Consider the following 13,456-nt stretch of genomic DNA (forward strand, 5'->3'; position numbering starts at 1 on the left):
AATGAATTGTACTTTTGGTGTTGTGGTGAAGAAATCTTTGTAACCCAAGGTCACAAAGATTTTCTCCTGTGTACTCTTCTTACAATTTGAAGTTTTACATTTAGGTCTATAATAAATTTTTCTTTTGGCGGGGGTGCTGTGTTGGGTCTTTGTTGCTATGCGTGGGCTTCTCATTCGGTGGCTTCTCTTGTTGAGGAGCACAGGCCCTAGGTGCAAAGGCTTCAGCAGTTTTCAGCACGCGGGCTCAGTAGTTGCGGCATGCAGGCCGTAGAGTGCACGGGCTTCAGTAGTTGTGGCACACGGGCTCAGTAGTTGTGGCTCTCGGGCTCTAGAGCGCAGGCTCAGTAGTTGTGGCGCACAGGCTTAGATGCTCCGTGGCATGTGGGATCTTCCCAGATCAGGGATCGAACCTGTGTTCAATCAGCAGGCAGATTCTTAACCACTGCACCACCAGGGAGGTCCCTATAATAAATTTTGAGTTAATTTTTATGTGTATGGTGTGAGGCACGGGTGGGCAAACTTTTTCTTAAAGGATCAGACAGTACAGATTCTAGGCTTTGTGGGCCATCCAATCTGTCATAACTACTCAAGTCTGCATGTAGTGCAAAAGCAGGCTGAGACAAAAATAAATGAGTGTGGCTGTGTTTCAACAAAACGTTATGTCTAAGAACAGGCAGTGGCCACGTCTGGCCCAGTGGTCAGAGTTTGCTGATACCTTCTTTAAATCTTCACACAGCACTGAAACTCCCCAGGCAACACAAGCAGTCCCATCCATCCCTGCCTGTTGAGTCTGCCCCTGCCTTGCTTAAAGATCCTTGGTAGGTACCCTGCAAGAGGACGGCAATTTTTCTCATGTGCCACCCCTACATTTCTTCATTGCTTTCAGACCTACAAGCAGTGAAGCATATTCTTGTATGCCCCAGAGGACCAAGTACAAAGTCTGACTCAGGAAGAGCTGTCTACATGCCAGAATCTCAGGCGGACATAACAAACTGTTAGGTCATTCAGCTTCTTCATCCTCTGCCTGCTTTGGGTTGACAATAAAAGTCAAGAAGTTTAGGTCAAATTCTGCCCCTAATGCTGTGTAATATTGATCAAGTCACTCTACTTCTCTCTTCCTCTGTATCCCCACCTGTGTGTGGGGGGCAGGGGGTGGGGGGAGAGGAGAGATTTCTCCTAACACTCTCATTGTTACTGAGTTGATAAGAATAAGACAATACATTTCTTACCCATCTGGTTTGCTCTCTACCAGACAATTCCAAAGCTGCCTTCTCCTTGAACAGCTTTAAAAAACTGTTTTCTTTCTTTTTTAAAAGCACTACACAAATGCAAGGTATTGTTACAATTTTCTCTTTTTAAGTAATTCTAGAAAGCCCAGCCCCAGGATTTCACAATCTGTCACTGTCCCTTGGTGCTTCTGCCTGTTGCCAGGGAAAGAGATTATCCTAGCTTGGGGAAGGTCAGCCAGCCCCAGCACGATCGCTAACACGGCTTAGTTTACCATCCCTAACCACAGATTCACAGTCAGGGATACAGAGACTGGACCAAACCACTCCAAGGCCAAGCAGACTGGCCAGTGAGAGGAGAAACAACACTCAGCACCACTCAAGCGCCTCACAGGCCACTCTAATCACCACCCACGCCTGCGGGAGGGCGCAGCTCTCCCGTCTGCAGGACAGACAGGCTGCAGTCTGTCAGAATCCTGAAAGAGGGAAGGTCTTTGAGAACAGAGATCTCATCTGCATGGCCCTGGGGGCCCTGCTTTGAACACAGCAGAGATGAAAGGGTAGATCTCCCAGACTACTAGGCGAGCTGGTACACACGCAGCACAGACAGAAAAATATTTATCACAGTCATCTATAAATGTATGCAAGAGCCTGAGACCCTGAGAGATGTACCTCATTCCATGCTAACCTCTTAAATGAGTATCTGGATTTATTAAGAATGACTTTATTAATTCGTTATTATTAAGAATGATTCCCATTTTACAGAATGGTGAATAATTTGAAAAGGAATTTCACATCATTGTCCGGATCCTCATAACAAATCGTGAAGGGTAGGAGAGCAGTTACCCTTGCTGGGACTGCAGTTCAGAGAGGTGACGTGTGACTTGTCGGATATCACACAGCTGGAAAGTGGTAGAGCTGGTGTAGACCCTCCAGGTATTCTGACCCCAAGTTTAGCGCTCTTCCCTCAGTCCTCTGTGTTGAGTGGAAAGACTGTTTTCTCATCAGGTGGGATGCCTTAGTAAGGAAGTACAAGGAGGAAAAGAAAGAGATTAGCTAACTGATGCCTAGAGCCGGCTGAATCGGCTCTGCCTACCAACAGAGAGCCAGCTGATAGGGCCAGATTGGGCCCCAGTCCCGAATCCCCTCTTCTTGACTCACATATTGCCCCTGGCTTATTAAAAAAAAACAGGTCAGAGTGCAAGCACTGTGTATTCTTTACAAAAGGAATCATCATAGAGAGCTTTGAATAGTCATCTCCCCAAGGGCATCTAAGATCCGGTTCAAATTACACAAATGGTATGTAAACACAATTTAGGGAGAGATCAGTATATTGTATAAGGTTCATATACATAGGCAGTTACATATGCAGATAGACATTGGGGTAATTTGAGACAGGGGATGGGACAAAATAACCTCTGAAGGGTATAGGGGTGATGGTCTCTGACTCTTTCTCTCCCACTCGATAAAGAGGTTGTGGACTCACTCTGTGTGTGTGTGTGTGTATGTGTGTGTACTCATGGAAGAAGATATACACAGTGGGGGAAAGCCTGGTTTTAACAGCAAGGCTGAAGTTCAATGATGCTGCTTTCCAAGAAGGTTGCCTTTGACTTTTCTAATGAAAAATTAATAGGCACTTACTTGCTGCTGCCTTTAATTACATTTGCTAAAGACAAGTGTCTGCCAACCGGCATGGCTCTGGCTGTCTTCTGTGCTGGATCTGCTCTCAGCGAAGCTCATTGGTTTGGGAGGAGAAAGGGTGCCATTTTGCCTGAGCAGCTGAAGAGGCAGAAACATCATGGGATGGAAATTGTATCACATTTTCTGCTAATGGATCCCCACCCATAAGCATTCGCCTGACAGAGAAGCTGAATCAAACACGCCTTGGTAGAACATGGACCAGGATTCTAAAACTGTGGGTTGAGGACCCCAAAGGACCAAGGAGATTTTGAGAGAGGGCCACTAAGCCTTGTCTTAGGCATATAAAATGCTCCCGTACAAATACAGAACTACTTTTCTACCATATATAAATACTACTGGGCTTAGTAAAGTATTAATTCATTTACTAAATGAAAATCTAAATTTATAATAGCTTTTTACCATTATGTATTTTCTTAACTAAAAGTACATATATACCATGTTGAGGTCCTCGCAAGTTTTTTACCTTAAAAATGAGCCTTCGGGGAATTCCCTGGCAATCCAGTGGTTAGGACTCCATGCTCTCCCAGCTGAGGGCCCAGGTTCAATCCCTGGTCAGGGAACTAAAATCCCACAAGCCATGTGGTGAGGCCAGGAGAAAAAAAAAAAGAGCCTTCATACAGGAAAAGACTAGGAACTTAAAACTAGGGTGTTCCTTCTATAACTAAGCAGGATTACTGAAGGAATGGTCTTTTTGGATCCCACTTTTTCCCCATTTTTAAACAGCTTTATTAAGATATAATTTGCATTCCATAAAGTTCATCCATTTAAAGTATGAAATTCAATTTTTTTTTTAGTATATTTAGAGTTGTGGAACCATCACCACAATCTTAGAACAGCTTTCACCATCCCATTGTACTCATTAGCAATTAATCCCCATCTCCTACACCCATTTCCCCTCAGCTCTAGGCACTCAATGATCTCTTTTCTGTTTCTATAGATTTGCCTCTTTTGGACATTTCATATAATATGTGGATCATACAATACGTGGTCTTTTGTGACTAGAGGAATGTTTTGAATCCTCAAAACTCCATCCAGTTGTTGTATATCCAACTCCCACACGCACTTCTGTCCCCTTCTCACATCTCCCAGAAGCCTCTTGCTCCCCCCGCCTATAAGAATACTTTCTCCTATTAGTTCTCAGCCGTCTGTTTGTTCAAGAAGTACGTGGCATACGCTGCAAAGCCCAGCTCTGCTGGCACTGTGCTGTTCTCCAGCTCTTTCTGTGATTTCCTCACCTCTGACTTCTTGGGGATGGCATCTTGCTGGCATACTTCTTGGGCTCCCCCCACTCGACTATGTCCAGCATAGTTTTCTGCTTGAAATGGGTAATCAGTTTATGTGTGTTGAAAGAATAAGTGACTCATGGGGATGTTCCCATACTTCTAGGAAAAAAGGATTCAGGAGAAAGTGCAAGAAAGCAAAGTCAAGAACAGGAACACAGATAAAGCGTGGAATGTGGGCAGTACAATCCAAAGGGTTGGCAGCTGTGGATCAGGAGTGATCTAGTATTGTGACTAGAGGGCATTAAAAGGCCCTGGGCCGCAAAGGCTCTCCCCGTACTCCCAGCAGCAACTGAAAGAACATATTAGTCACTCCAGCTGAAGGCATTAACCGTCTCCATTACAATGCAAATGTCAACACCTGGGAGAGTGGCAGATCGTGCTATTATCAGCCATTTCCACCTCAGCTACAATCTGAGCTCTTTGGATATTTCCTCTTCCCTGAGGCCCAGAGGTCTGGAGGTGAGTGTAGAGTCTGGAAAAATCTAGGGCCCAGTTCCCTGTGGCCAACTGCACACTTTTATCATCCTTGATTTCCAAGCCAAGGAAGACAGAGGTCAAGAGTAAGATGGCAGATGTTCTTGGTTCCTCCTCAGAGCTCCTGGTGGGGGACGGGCTAGGGTGGAGGACGGCTCCCAGGGACCTCAGCCATCTGTGCCCAATGGCTAAGACACTGGGGCCCAAGCCTCCACGGATGACCTACCCTCAAGACACACAATGTTCCATCCTGTTAGCTACTCTCTGACTTGGGGAGAGTAAGTTAGTTCTTCAAAGGAAAGGTAAGTCATCTAGTCTGAGGTGTCGGGCTTGCTCTCAAAATGCAAATATCCAGGGGAGGTTGACACACCTTTGGGGAATTAGATGATCTTTAAGATTCTTTCACCCTTAAGAGAACCTAGGGTTCTTAGAGTTCTTTAATTCCTTGTGAAGAACTCATTACTAGGCAGGGCTCTCTTAGGCAGTAGGCAAAGTTCATTTTTAACCTCCAATTCCTAACTGGCTGTCATTTCTGCCCTCTTCCTTCCTGCTCCCAGGCACCTGTGCCCTTTTCTGATTCCATTTGCTTTGGGAACTGCTTAGTGGTCCCAAATGTTCTTTCCTTCCTTTGCCTAACTCACTCCTACTCCTAAAGAGCAAGCATCCAAACACTTATATATGGAACCAAAAAAAAAAAAAAGAAAAAAGTCATGAAGAACCTAGGGGCAGGATGGGAATAAAGACGCAGATGTAGAGAATGGACTTGAGGACACGGGGAGGGGGAAGGGTAAGCTGGGACAAAGTGAGAGAGTGGCATGGACATATATACACTACCAAATGTAAAACGGATAGCTAGTGGGAAGCAGCCTCATAGCACAGGGAGATCAGCTCGGTGCTTTGTGACCACCTAGAGGGGTGGGATAGGGAGAGTGGGAGGGAGGGAGACGCAAGAGGGAGGAGATATGGGGATATATGTATATGTATAGCTGATTCACTTTGTTATAAAGCAGAAACTAACACACCATTGTAAAGCAATTATACTCCCATAAAGATATTAAAAAAAAACAACAAAACAAAACAAAACAAAAAAGAGCAAGCATCCATTCTCTCAGTGAGAGAAACTTGTTTTGGCCTTAGAGGGGGAAGCCTGCTGATTAAACTCATCCACACTAACTTAATAACAATTGGCAGTCCTGGCAAAAGTCCCTCAATCTCCCAGTGGTATCTGCATTCATTTTTTCAACCACTTTCTTGAAATGTAATTTATATACCATAAAGTTCACCCCATTGGATTAAAGTGCAATTCAATGATTTTTAGTATATTTCTTGAGTTGTGCAATGATCACCATAATCTAATTTTAGAACATTTTCATGACCCTCCCAAAGAGGGAGGGTCATGAAATTTTGTACCCATTAGCCATCACTTCCCATTCCTCCTCTTCTCCAGGCCTAAGCAAACGCTAATCTACTTTCTGTCTCTAGATTTTCTGCATGCATTTTTAGGGAATAATTGTCATCCCAAAGCATGACTATCTAATGGTGGGATTTTCAGCATTGTGGGGAAAGTATTTTTAGGTACAAGAGTATGACTGAGACCCACTTGTACAAATATTTCTAAACATTCTAAAATATTAATATTCTAGTTTCCAAAATGGAACTATTCTTCCAAAAAGAAGTCTGGGGGAAATGAAGAATGAAGTCCTGAAGGGTAACTAAGGTACAAGGAGAAGATGGCTGGAGGGGGGTGGTCTGCATATCTCCCAAAGGGCCTGCTATGTCCCGAGGTGTATAGGCACCTCCCCTCTGCAAGCCAAGTACTCACTTCAGAGAGAGGCCCGAGGTGGTCAGCCCGTATCAGATGACAACAGCCAGATGCACATCCTGGAGCAGCTCTTCAAAACCTCTGCCTTTTGTTCCTGTGACCCCCACCTTTCTTGGTTTTCATCTGACCTTTCAGACTCCTCCTCTACACAGTGGTTGACCCCTGGGTTTCCTCGTCAGCCCTTCACAGGTGTCCTCCAGCCAATGGCATCATTCCCATCACCATGTCACTTTTGGGCTCCATCAATCAATACATCTGCTCTGCCATAGCTTCCTGACTGGTCCCCTCTGCTCTTGGATCTTGCTTTTCCAATCTCATTACAACATTGCCAGAGTCTGCCTCCCAAAACATAATGGCCCTTGACATCCCTGCCCCCACCAATTCATGGACTCTTCATTGTCTTTAAACTGAAGCCCACCCTCCTCCACATAGCGTTAAAGAGCCCAACCCACCTTTCCACCTTCACCCATCGTTGCCAGTCAGTCCCCTCACTCCACCCCACCCTTCAGACTCAATTCCCATCACTAATCCCCAGATGTACCATTTCTTTATCCAACAAACAGCTAAGGGGTACCTCCTATGTGCCAGGTATGGGGCACAAGAGTGAGTAAGATACCAATTCTGCCCTCAAGGAGTTCAGCAGACTGTGGAGACAGTTCTGAAAACAAGTCAAGATAATACAATGTGACAAGTGCTATAATAGAGATAAAAGCAAGGTGTGCTGGGAGCTGAGGAAGGAGTGCCTAGCAGCCTGGGGTGGTGGGGGAGGAAAAGGCATTAGAGAGGCATCACAGAGGTGCTACAGATTTGGCTTGTGCTGGCGGTGCATGTGAAAAGGGTGATCTCTGCAGAGATTTAAAGAGCCGTTTAGGGCAGCTGGATGGTGTGCGGAAGTGGTGGATAGTGAAAGCTAGCAGGTAGGAAGAGGCAGTTTTGGGGACAGTTTTCAGTCGGGTTGTGACAGGCATGATCAGATGGGGACAAAGTGGAGGACAGATTGGAGGGCAAGGAGGGAGAGTTGGTAATTGTCTAGGCAATGAGGAGGGAGGATCTGGGTGAAGGTAGTAGCCAGAGAATGTGGAAGAAGAGACAGAAGTGAAAAGACAAGGGCACGGTGGCAGGACTCTGGGAACTGGGATAGGAGGGCTCGCCACTCTAAGATCTGGGAGTTTGGGGGATGGTTATTCCACCAGTGGCGAGAAAACAGAGGGAGGAGCAAGCTTCTTGGGGGATGACCTTAGTTTTAGACAAACTGAATCTGGGCTGCTGGTGGATACCAAGGAACATCCATGGGGAGTTCTCCAGTAGATGGGGGTAAGCTTGGAACTGGGAAGGGAGGCAGGGGCTGAAGACTCAGATTTCAGAAATACCTTAGCGAAAAAATGTTTATTCTTTGGCCCAGCAATTCTACTTGTAGGAATTTCTCCTAAGGATACAATTAAAGATGTGTGTGAAGATTTATCTACAAAAATGCTCATTGTTTATAACAGTAAAACAGTGGAAACTTTACAAACTGCTACGACAGTGAAAAATGTCCAACAGTAGGGGACTGGTTAAATAAATTATGCTATATTCATGCAATGGAATTCTGTTCAGACAATAAAATGGATATTGTAGATGGATGCTTATTGGCATAAAAAAAATCCACAATATTTTGCTAAGTAGAAAAAAGCAGATTCTAAAACTCTTTGTAAAGTCCCATTTTTTGTTAAGAAAAGAATTAAGATGTTAATGGTTCTTTCTAGGTGTTGTAATTATGAATGTGTTTTGTCTTTCTCTTTTCTAGTTTTCACACACTTAATCATACATAGCTTTTGCTATAAGATGATGGTTACTTAAAATTTTTGAATAAAATGGAAAGGAATGACCTAGGGAGAGCTCAGGGAATGAGAAGGGAATCAAGAATGGAACCCAATCACCTTGAAGGCCATCTGGCTTCTGTCCATGCAGTGTTCCTCTCATATCGTATTTGCTACATGGCTGTGTGGTAGAGTACAAGGAGCTGACTGAACTTAGGTTCCATTCTACTACAAACTCTGGACCCTGGGCAAACTTTGATTCTCTAAGTCTCGGTTTTCTCACCTTTATAGTAGGGAGAATAACATCTTCCTCAAAACGGTTATGCGACAATAAGATGCACAGACATATTGTTGTTGCTTAATAAATAGTAGTCCATCCTCCTTTTCTTCTGACTCCTTCTTCTCTGCTGGCCCCAGATTCAACCTCTAGAGTCTTTTTGGCCCTTACAGTGGGAATTAATGCCTCCTCTCTCCAAACTCCCAAAACGCTCTCTTTGGACCTCTATTGAACACTGACTGAACTGTGCTCTGAACTGGAATTAGTGGCTTAGCTCCTCTCCCTCCCTGACTGTAACCAGAGTTGAGTCACCTCTCTATCCCTAAGGCGCCTAGCACAGTGCTTTGCACATAGGGGATGCTCTATGAATGTTTGCTGACTAAATTCATGGTGCTTTTTATGACTTCGCTAATCCTGGATTGATTACTCAAAGGCTGGAATACTCTAGGGTTAGTTTATTCAGATCTCTTGGAATGTTTCTCCTCCCAATTTGTAACTCTGGCAAGGTTTATCTTCCAATTTGCAAAGAGATGACCAACAGAGAAAGAAAGAGAAGCTCACCCAGACCTCTAGCCTCTTTGTCAGAAGCTCTGCAGAGAGAGCTGCAGGAAGAAGAGTAAAGTGAAGGTTGTTTCTCCCTCCCCGGAGTAGAGGTGACACGTCCCCACCCATCCCAGTGTTTAGACAGCCGGAGCTCCCAGCAGGACAGCTTAGGGGCAAGGGGAATTGGATAGGTACATCATTCCACAGGCCTAGGTCCTCTTTGACCCGAAGTAAAGTCCTCTCCACTCCTGACTGTTTGTTGCTGGCGCTGTGCAGGAGTTATCTGGTCCTTCTCTGCCCTCTCCCCTGTCCTCCTCCAGCCGGGGCTCTCCACCCTGCTCTGGGGCGCATCCTTCCTCTGGCTAACACCTTGCTAGGTAGGGAGCCAGCCCGGCGCTGACGAAAGATCTTTCGGTTGCAAGTCAGGAGAGCTGTGTGGCCCATGGCAAGTTAATTAGGCTCTGAAGCCTTAGTTTCCGCATTTATAAACTGGGAATAATCACACGGGCCCTGTCCCCTGTCACAACCCAGGGTTATTGAGGGGAATCAAATGAGATTAAAAAAAAAAAAAAGTATGAACGGGCAAAGAGCTCTTCACAAACGCCAGGTGTTCGTAATGCTGTCTGTGGGGTTCCCTCTGGGTAACTCTCCACCAAAGCGTTCCTGTCCGCCCCGCCCTAGCTGCATCGGCCTCACCCACTGCATCTCCATCTTTCGCGTCACTGTCTTCCTGCGCCTCAGAGATACTCAGTCTTTCCATCTCCACCGTCCATTTCCGGGTCTGGCTCTTGGGCCCCTCCGGCCCTCCAGGGACTCTGGTCTTCGTCTCCCTGCGGCAGTCGCTGCCTGGGCGCCCCCAGGCCGGTGCGCCCTCCTTTGGTACAGCCGCCCGGCCAGAGAATCGCCCAATAAGAGCGCCGGACTCAAATATGACAGCTCAGGAAGCGGCCAATCGAGCCGGGCCGGGGAAGGGGGGCGCAGCGCGGGGGCTGAAGTTGGGTTGAACGGGGGGATGGGGATTAAAGGGGGATACAAAAGAGGGGAGCTAGGACTAGGGGCGCAGGAACCCAAGCAAGGGGCGGGGGAGGACCGCACGGCAGCCAGGTCCGGCGAAGGGACCACAGGCTGGACGCGGCTCCAGGCGCCAGGGAGGGAGGGGGCGCGGCGAGAATTTTAGGTGAGGAAGGAGAGCTGGGGCCCCCACGGTACCGGGCGCCTCACGAGGCCGGGCCTGAGGATGCCAGCGGGGCGCCGAGGCGGGGGCCGCGGCCCGGCCGGGGGCGGAGGCGACCGCGCGCCGCTGTGAGCCGAGGCCCGAGCGGCGCGGGGGGCGGGGAGGCGGCGGGAGGAGGGGATGCGGAGGGCGCTCCGGCGGCGGCGGCGGCGGCGGCGGCGGCGGCGGCGGCGGCGGCGGCGGCGGCGGCGGCAAGCGGGCGAGAAGGGAGGAGCGGCGCGAGCGGCCGGAGCAGCGCAGGGCCCGAGGCGTGCATGGCGCGCCCTGAGCCCGGCTCCCGCGGGTCCCCCCGGAGCGCCCCGGGGGCGCAGCGACTCTTGGGTCGGCCCCTCTCGGCCGGCTGCCTCTGAGCGCCGGCCCTCGATCTCTGGATGCCGTGCTCCTTGGGAGAAGCCCGCCTGCGTTGGGGCGGAACGGCGGCGGTGCTGCGCCGGATTCCGCCCTCAGCTTAGTCCTTCTGCGCCCGGCCGCGGCGGGCCCGCAGCCGGCGGCGAGGAGCCTGGAGCTTGCGGAGCTGGCGCGACAGCCCTCCTGGGCCAGCGGGTCCGGGCCAGCTCCGCTCCGTTTTGGGGGAAGGGGGAGGCGAGAGGGGAAGGGCCGCGCTGCAGGAGCCGGTCCTCGCTCCCGCCCCCCTGCGCGGACACGCTGAAGGCTGGGCTCGGCTTTCGCGGGGGCCAAGCTCCCACTCTCGCCGCGGGAGGTGGGGGATGCGGACGACGGCCCCCTTGGGCTCCAGGACCCTCCCCCCAGGGCTTCGGAGCTGTTGCTCCGCCCGCCGCCCCCTCCCCCGTCCTCTCCACCCCCCCATCCCACCTCCCCACCCCTCGTAAGAAAATAATGCTGGCTGGCGCCCGCACCTCCCAGTCGCTCCCAGTCCGCCGCGAGGAAAGGGCGCCCGCTTGGTCTCCACGCCGGGACCCCTACCGAGCCGCCCTAGCTGCCGCCTCGCCGCGTGTGCCGCTGGGCTCCGCTTAGGCAGAATCTGCGAGCGCCGCGCCCGGGCATTGCCAGCTCCGGGGAGGCGCCGCCCGCAAGGACACCTCTCCGTCCCGCCTCGTCCGCAACTCCGGTCCTTGTCGAGCTCGACGCGAGCCAGGAGTCCGGACGTCCCTCTGCGCGCGGCTCAGCAGCTCGAGTAGTCCCCGCTGCCCCAGCTCGGAGCCAATTCCATCTCGGACCTGGGACTCCTGACGCGGATTCTCAGCCACTTCTCACCTCGAGGCTGTGCCTGCCTCCCGCTTGCTCTCCCGTTGCCCTCCTTCTCCGCTCAGGACGGGGGTGCCAAGATGCCCCGCTACTGCCCAGGGCCCCGGGCCGCCCCCGACGTGTGACCCCAGCCTGGTCCCTCTGCTCGGCCGTCCGCCCTCCCCTTGGAGAACCCCGGCCCGGCCCCCGGGGGAGGAGGAAGAAGACGACGAGGCCGAGGGGGGGATGTCCAGCTCCAAAAGCGTGAGCCCCCCGGGCTACGCGGCGCAGACAGCGGCGGCGCCGGCGTCCCGGGGAGGCCCGGAGCACCGCTCGGCGTGGGGCGAGGCCGACTCCCGCGCCAATGGCTACCCCCACGCCCCTGGGGGTTCGGCCCGCGGCTCCACCAAGAAACCCGGGGGGACGGTGACCCCGCAGCAGCAGCAGCAGCGCCTGGCCAGCCGCTGGCGCAGCGACGACGACGACGATCCTCCGCTGAGTGGCGATGACCCCCTGGCTGGGGGCTTCGGCTTCAGCTTCCGTTCCAAGTCGGCCTGGCAGGAGCGCGGCGGCGACGACTGCGGTCGCGGCAGCCGGCGGCAGCGGCGGGGCGCGGCCGGCGGGGGCAGCACCCGGGCGCCCCCTGCGGGCGGCGGCGGCGGCTCGGCGGCGGCGGCCGCCGCAGCTGGCGGGACGGAGGTGCGCCCCCGTTCTGTGGAGCTGGGTCTGGAGGAGCGGCGGGGCAAGGGCCGCGCGGCCGACGAGCTGGAGGCCGGCGCCGTCGAGGAAGACGAGGGTTCCGGAGATGGCGGCAGCTTGGCAGGCTCGGGCGCGGGGCCTGGCGCGGTGCTGTCGCTGGGCGCCTGCTGCCTGGCACTGCTGCAGATATTCCGCTCGAAGAAGTTCCCGTCGGACAAGCTGGAGCGGCTGTACCAGCGCTACTTCTTCCGTCTGAACCAGAGCAGCCTCACGATGCTCATGGCTGTGCTGGTGCTCGTGTGCCTCGTCATGTTGGCCTTCCACGCGGCACGGCCCCCGCTGCAGCTGCCCTACCTGGCCGTGCTGGCGGCTGCCGTGGGTGTGATCCTCGTCATGGCCGTGCTCTGCAACCGCGCCTCCTTCCACCAGGACCACATGGGCCTGGCCTGCTACGCGCTCATCGCCGTGGTGCTGGCTGTCCAGGTGGTGGGCCTGCTGCTGCCCCAGCCGCGCAGCGCCTCCGAGGGCATCTGGTGGACTGTGTTCTTCATCTATACCATCTACACGCTGCTGCCCGTGCGCATGCGGGCCGCGGTACTCAGCGGGGTGCTCCTGTCTGCCCTCCACCTGGCCATCGCCCTGCGCACCAACGCCCAGGACCAGTTCCTGCTCAAGCAGGTAGGGGCCCACCTGGGCATAGGGACTGGATGGTGGGGTGCGCAGGCCTAGGCCTGACTCCAAAGAAAGGCAACCCACTTTCACCCTTTAAAGTGGTGAAAAGAGCCAGAGAGACATGGCTGTGTCAGCTGTGTGGTGTCTGCTAGCCCCCGAACCCCCTCTGAGCCCCATCATCTTCCTCTACAAAAAGAGTGCTCTTGTATGTAATGTTCCCGCTGGTAGAAGACACACCAAACCTTAGCCATTATTGTAGGGATGCTAATGAGGAAGGAGAGGTGGAGGAGAAAATGCTGTGGAGAGATCCCCTTCTCTTCCTGTGCTTCTGTCTCTGTATATAAAAGGCCCCTGACAAGAGTGGCTGGCCCCTGTAGCAGCCTCCCCGCTCCTGAGAGCCACTGATGGTTTGTTAACCGAATGTCCTGGATGGAGGGTTGGGGAGGGGAGACCCTGGGCGCCACTTGCCCAGTCTTAGGGAGGGGAAATGATATAACCCTGCCAGTTGTCTGGGACTGGGGATTCTGGAGCTGGAGATATT

At 52.1% G+C, this 13,456-nt stretch overlaps 1 protein-coding gene and 1 long non-coding RNA gene across 2 annotated transcripts in view; one reads left to right on the forward strand and one right to left on the reverse strand.

The window, feature by feature from the left end:
• Positions 1–1,984: 1,984 nt before the first annotated feature.
• On the reverse strand, positions 1,985–11,603 carry LOC132364793 (uncharacterized). Its single transcript, XR_009502918.1, has 4 exons — positions 11,217–11,603; positions 3,391–3,487; positions 2,868–3,005; positions 1,985–2,243 (listed from the first exon to the last, which is right to left on the reverse strand). It is a non-coding gene; the product is annotated as an uncharacterized LOC132364793 (long non-coding RNA).
• Positions 11,006–13,456, forward strand: part of ADCY5 (adenylate cyclase 5) — a 157,386-nt gene continuing 154,935 nt past the window's right edge. Inside the window, exon 1 of the mRNA XM_059920966.1 lies at positions 11,006–12,921. Within this exon, the coding sequence (XP_059776949.1) occupies positions 11,791–12,921 (1,131 nt within the window). The 5' untranslated portion in view covers positions 11,006–11,790. The remainder of the gene's footprint in view (positions 12,922–13,456) is intronic.

Source organism: Balaenoptera ricei, chromosome 4 (assembly GCF_028023285.1).
Source record: "Balaenoptera ricei isolate mBalRic1 chromosome 4, mBalRic1.hap2, whole genome shotgun sequence".
NCBI classification, from domain to species: Eukaryota; Metazoa; Chordata; class Mammalia; order Artiodactyla; family Balaenopteridae; genus Balaenoptera; species Balaenoptera ricei.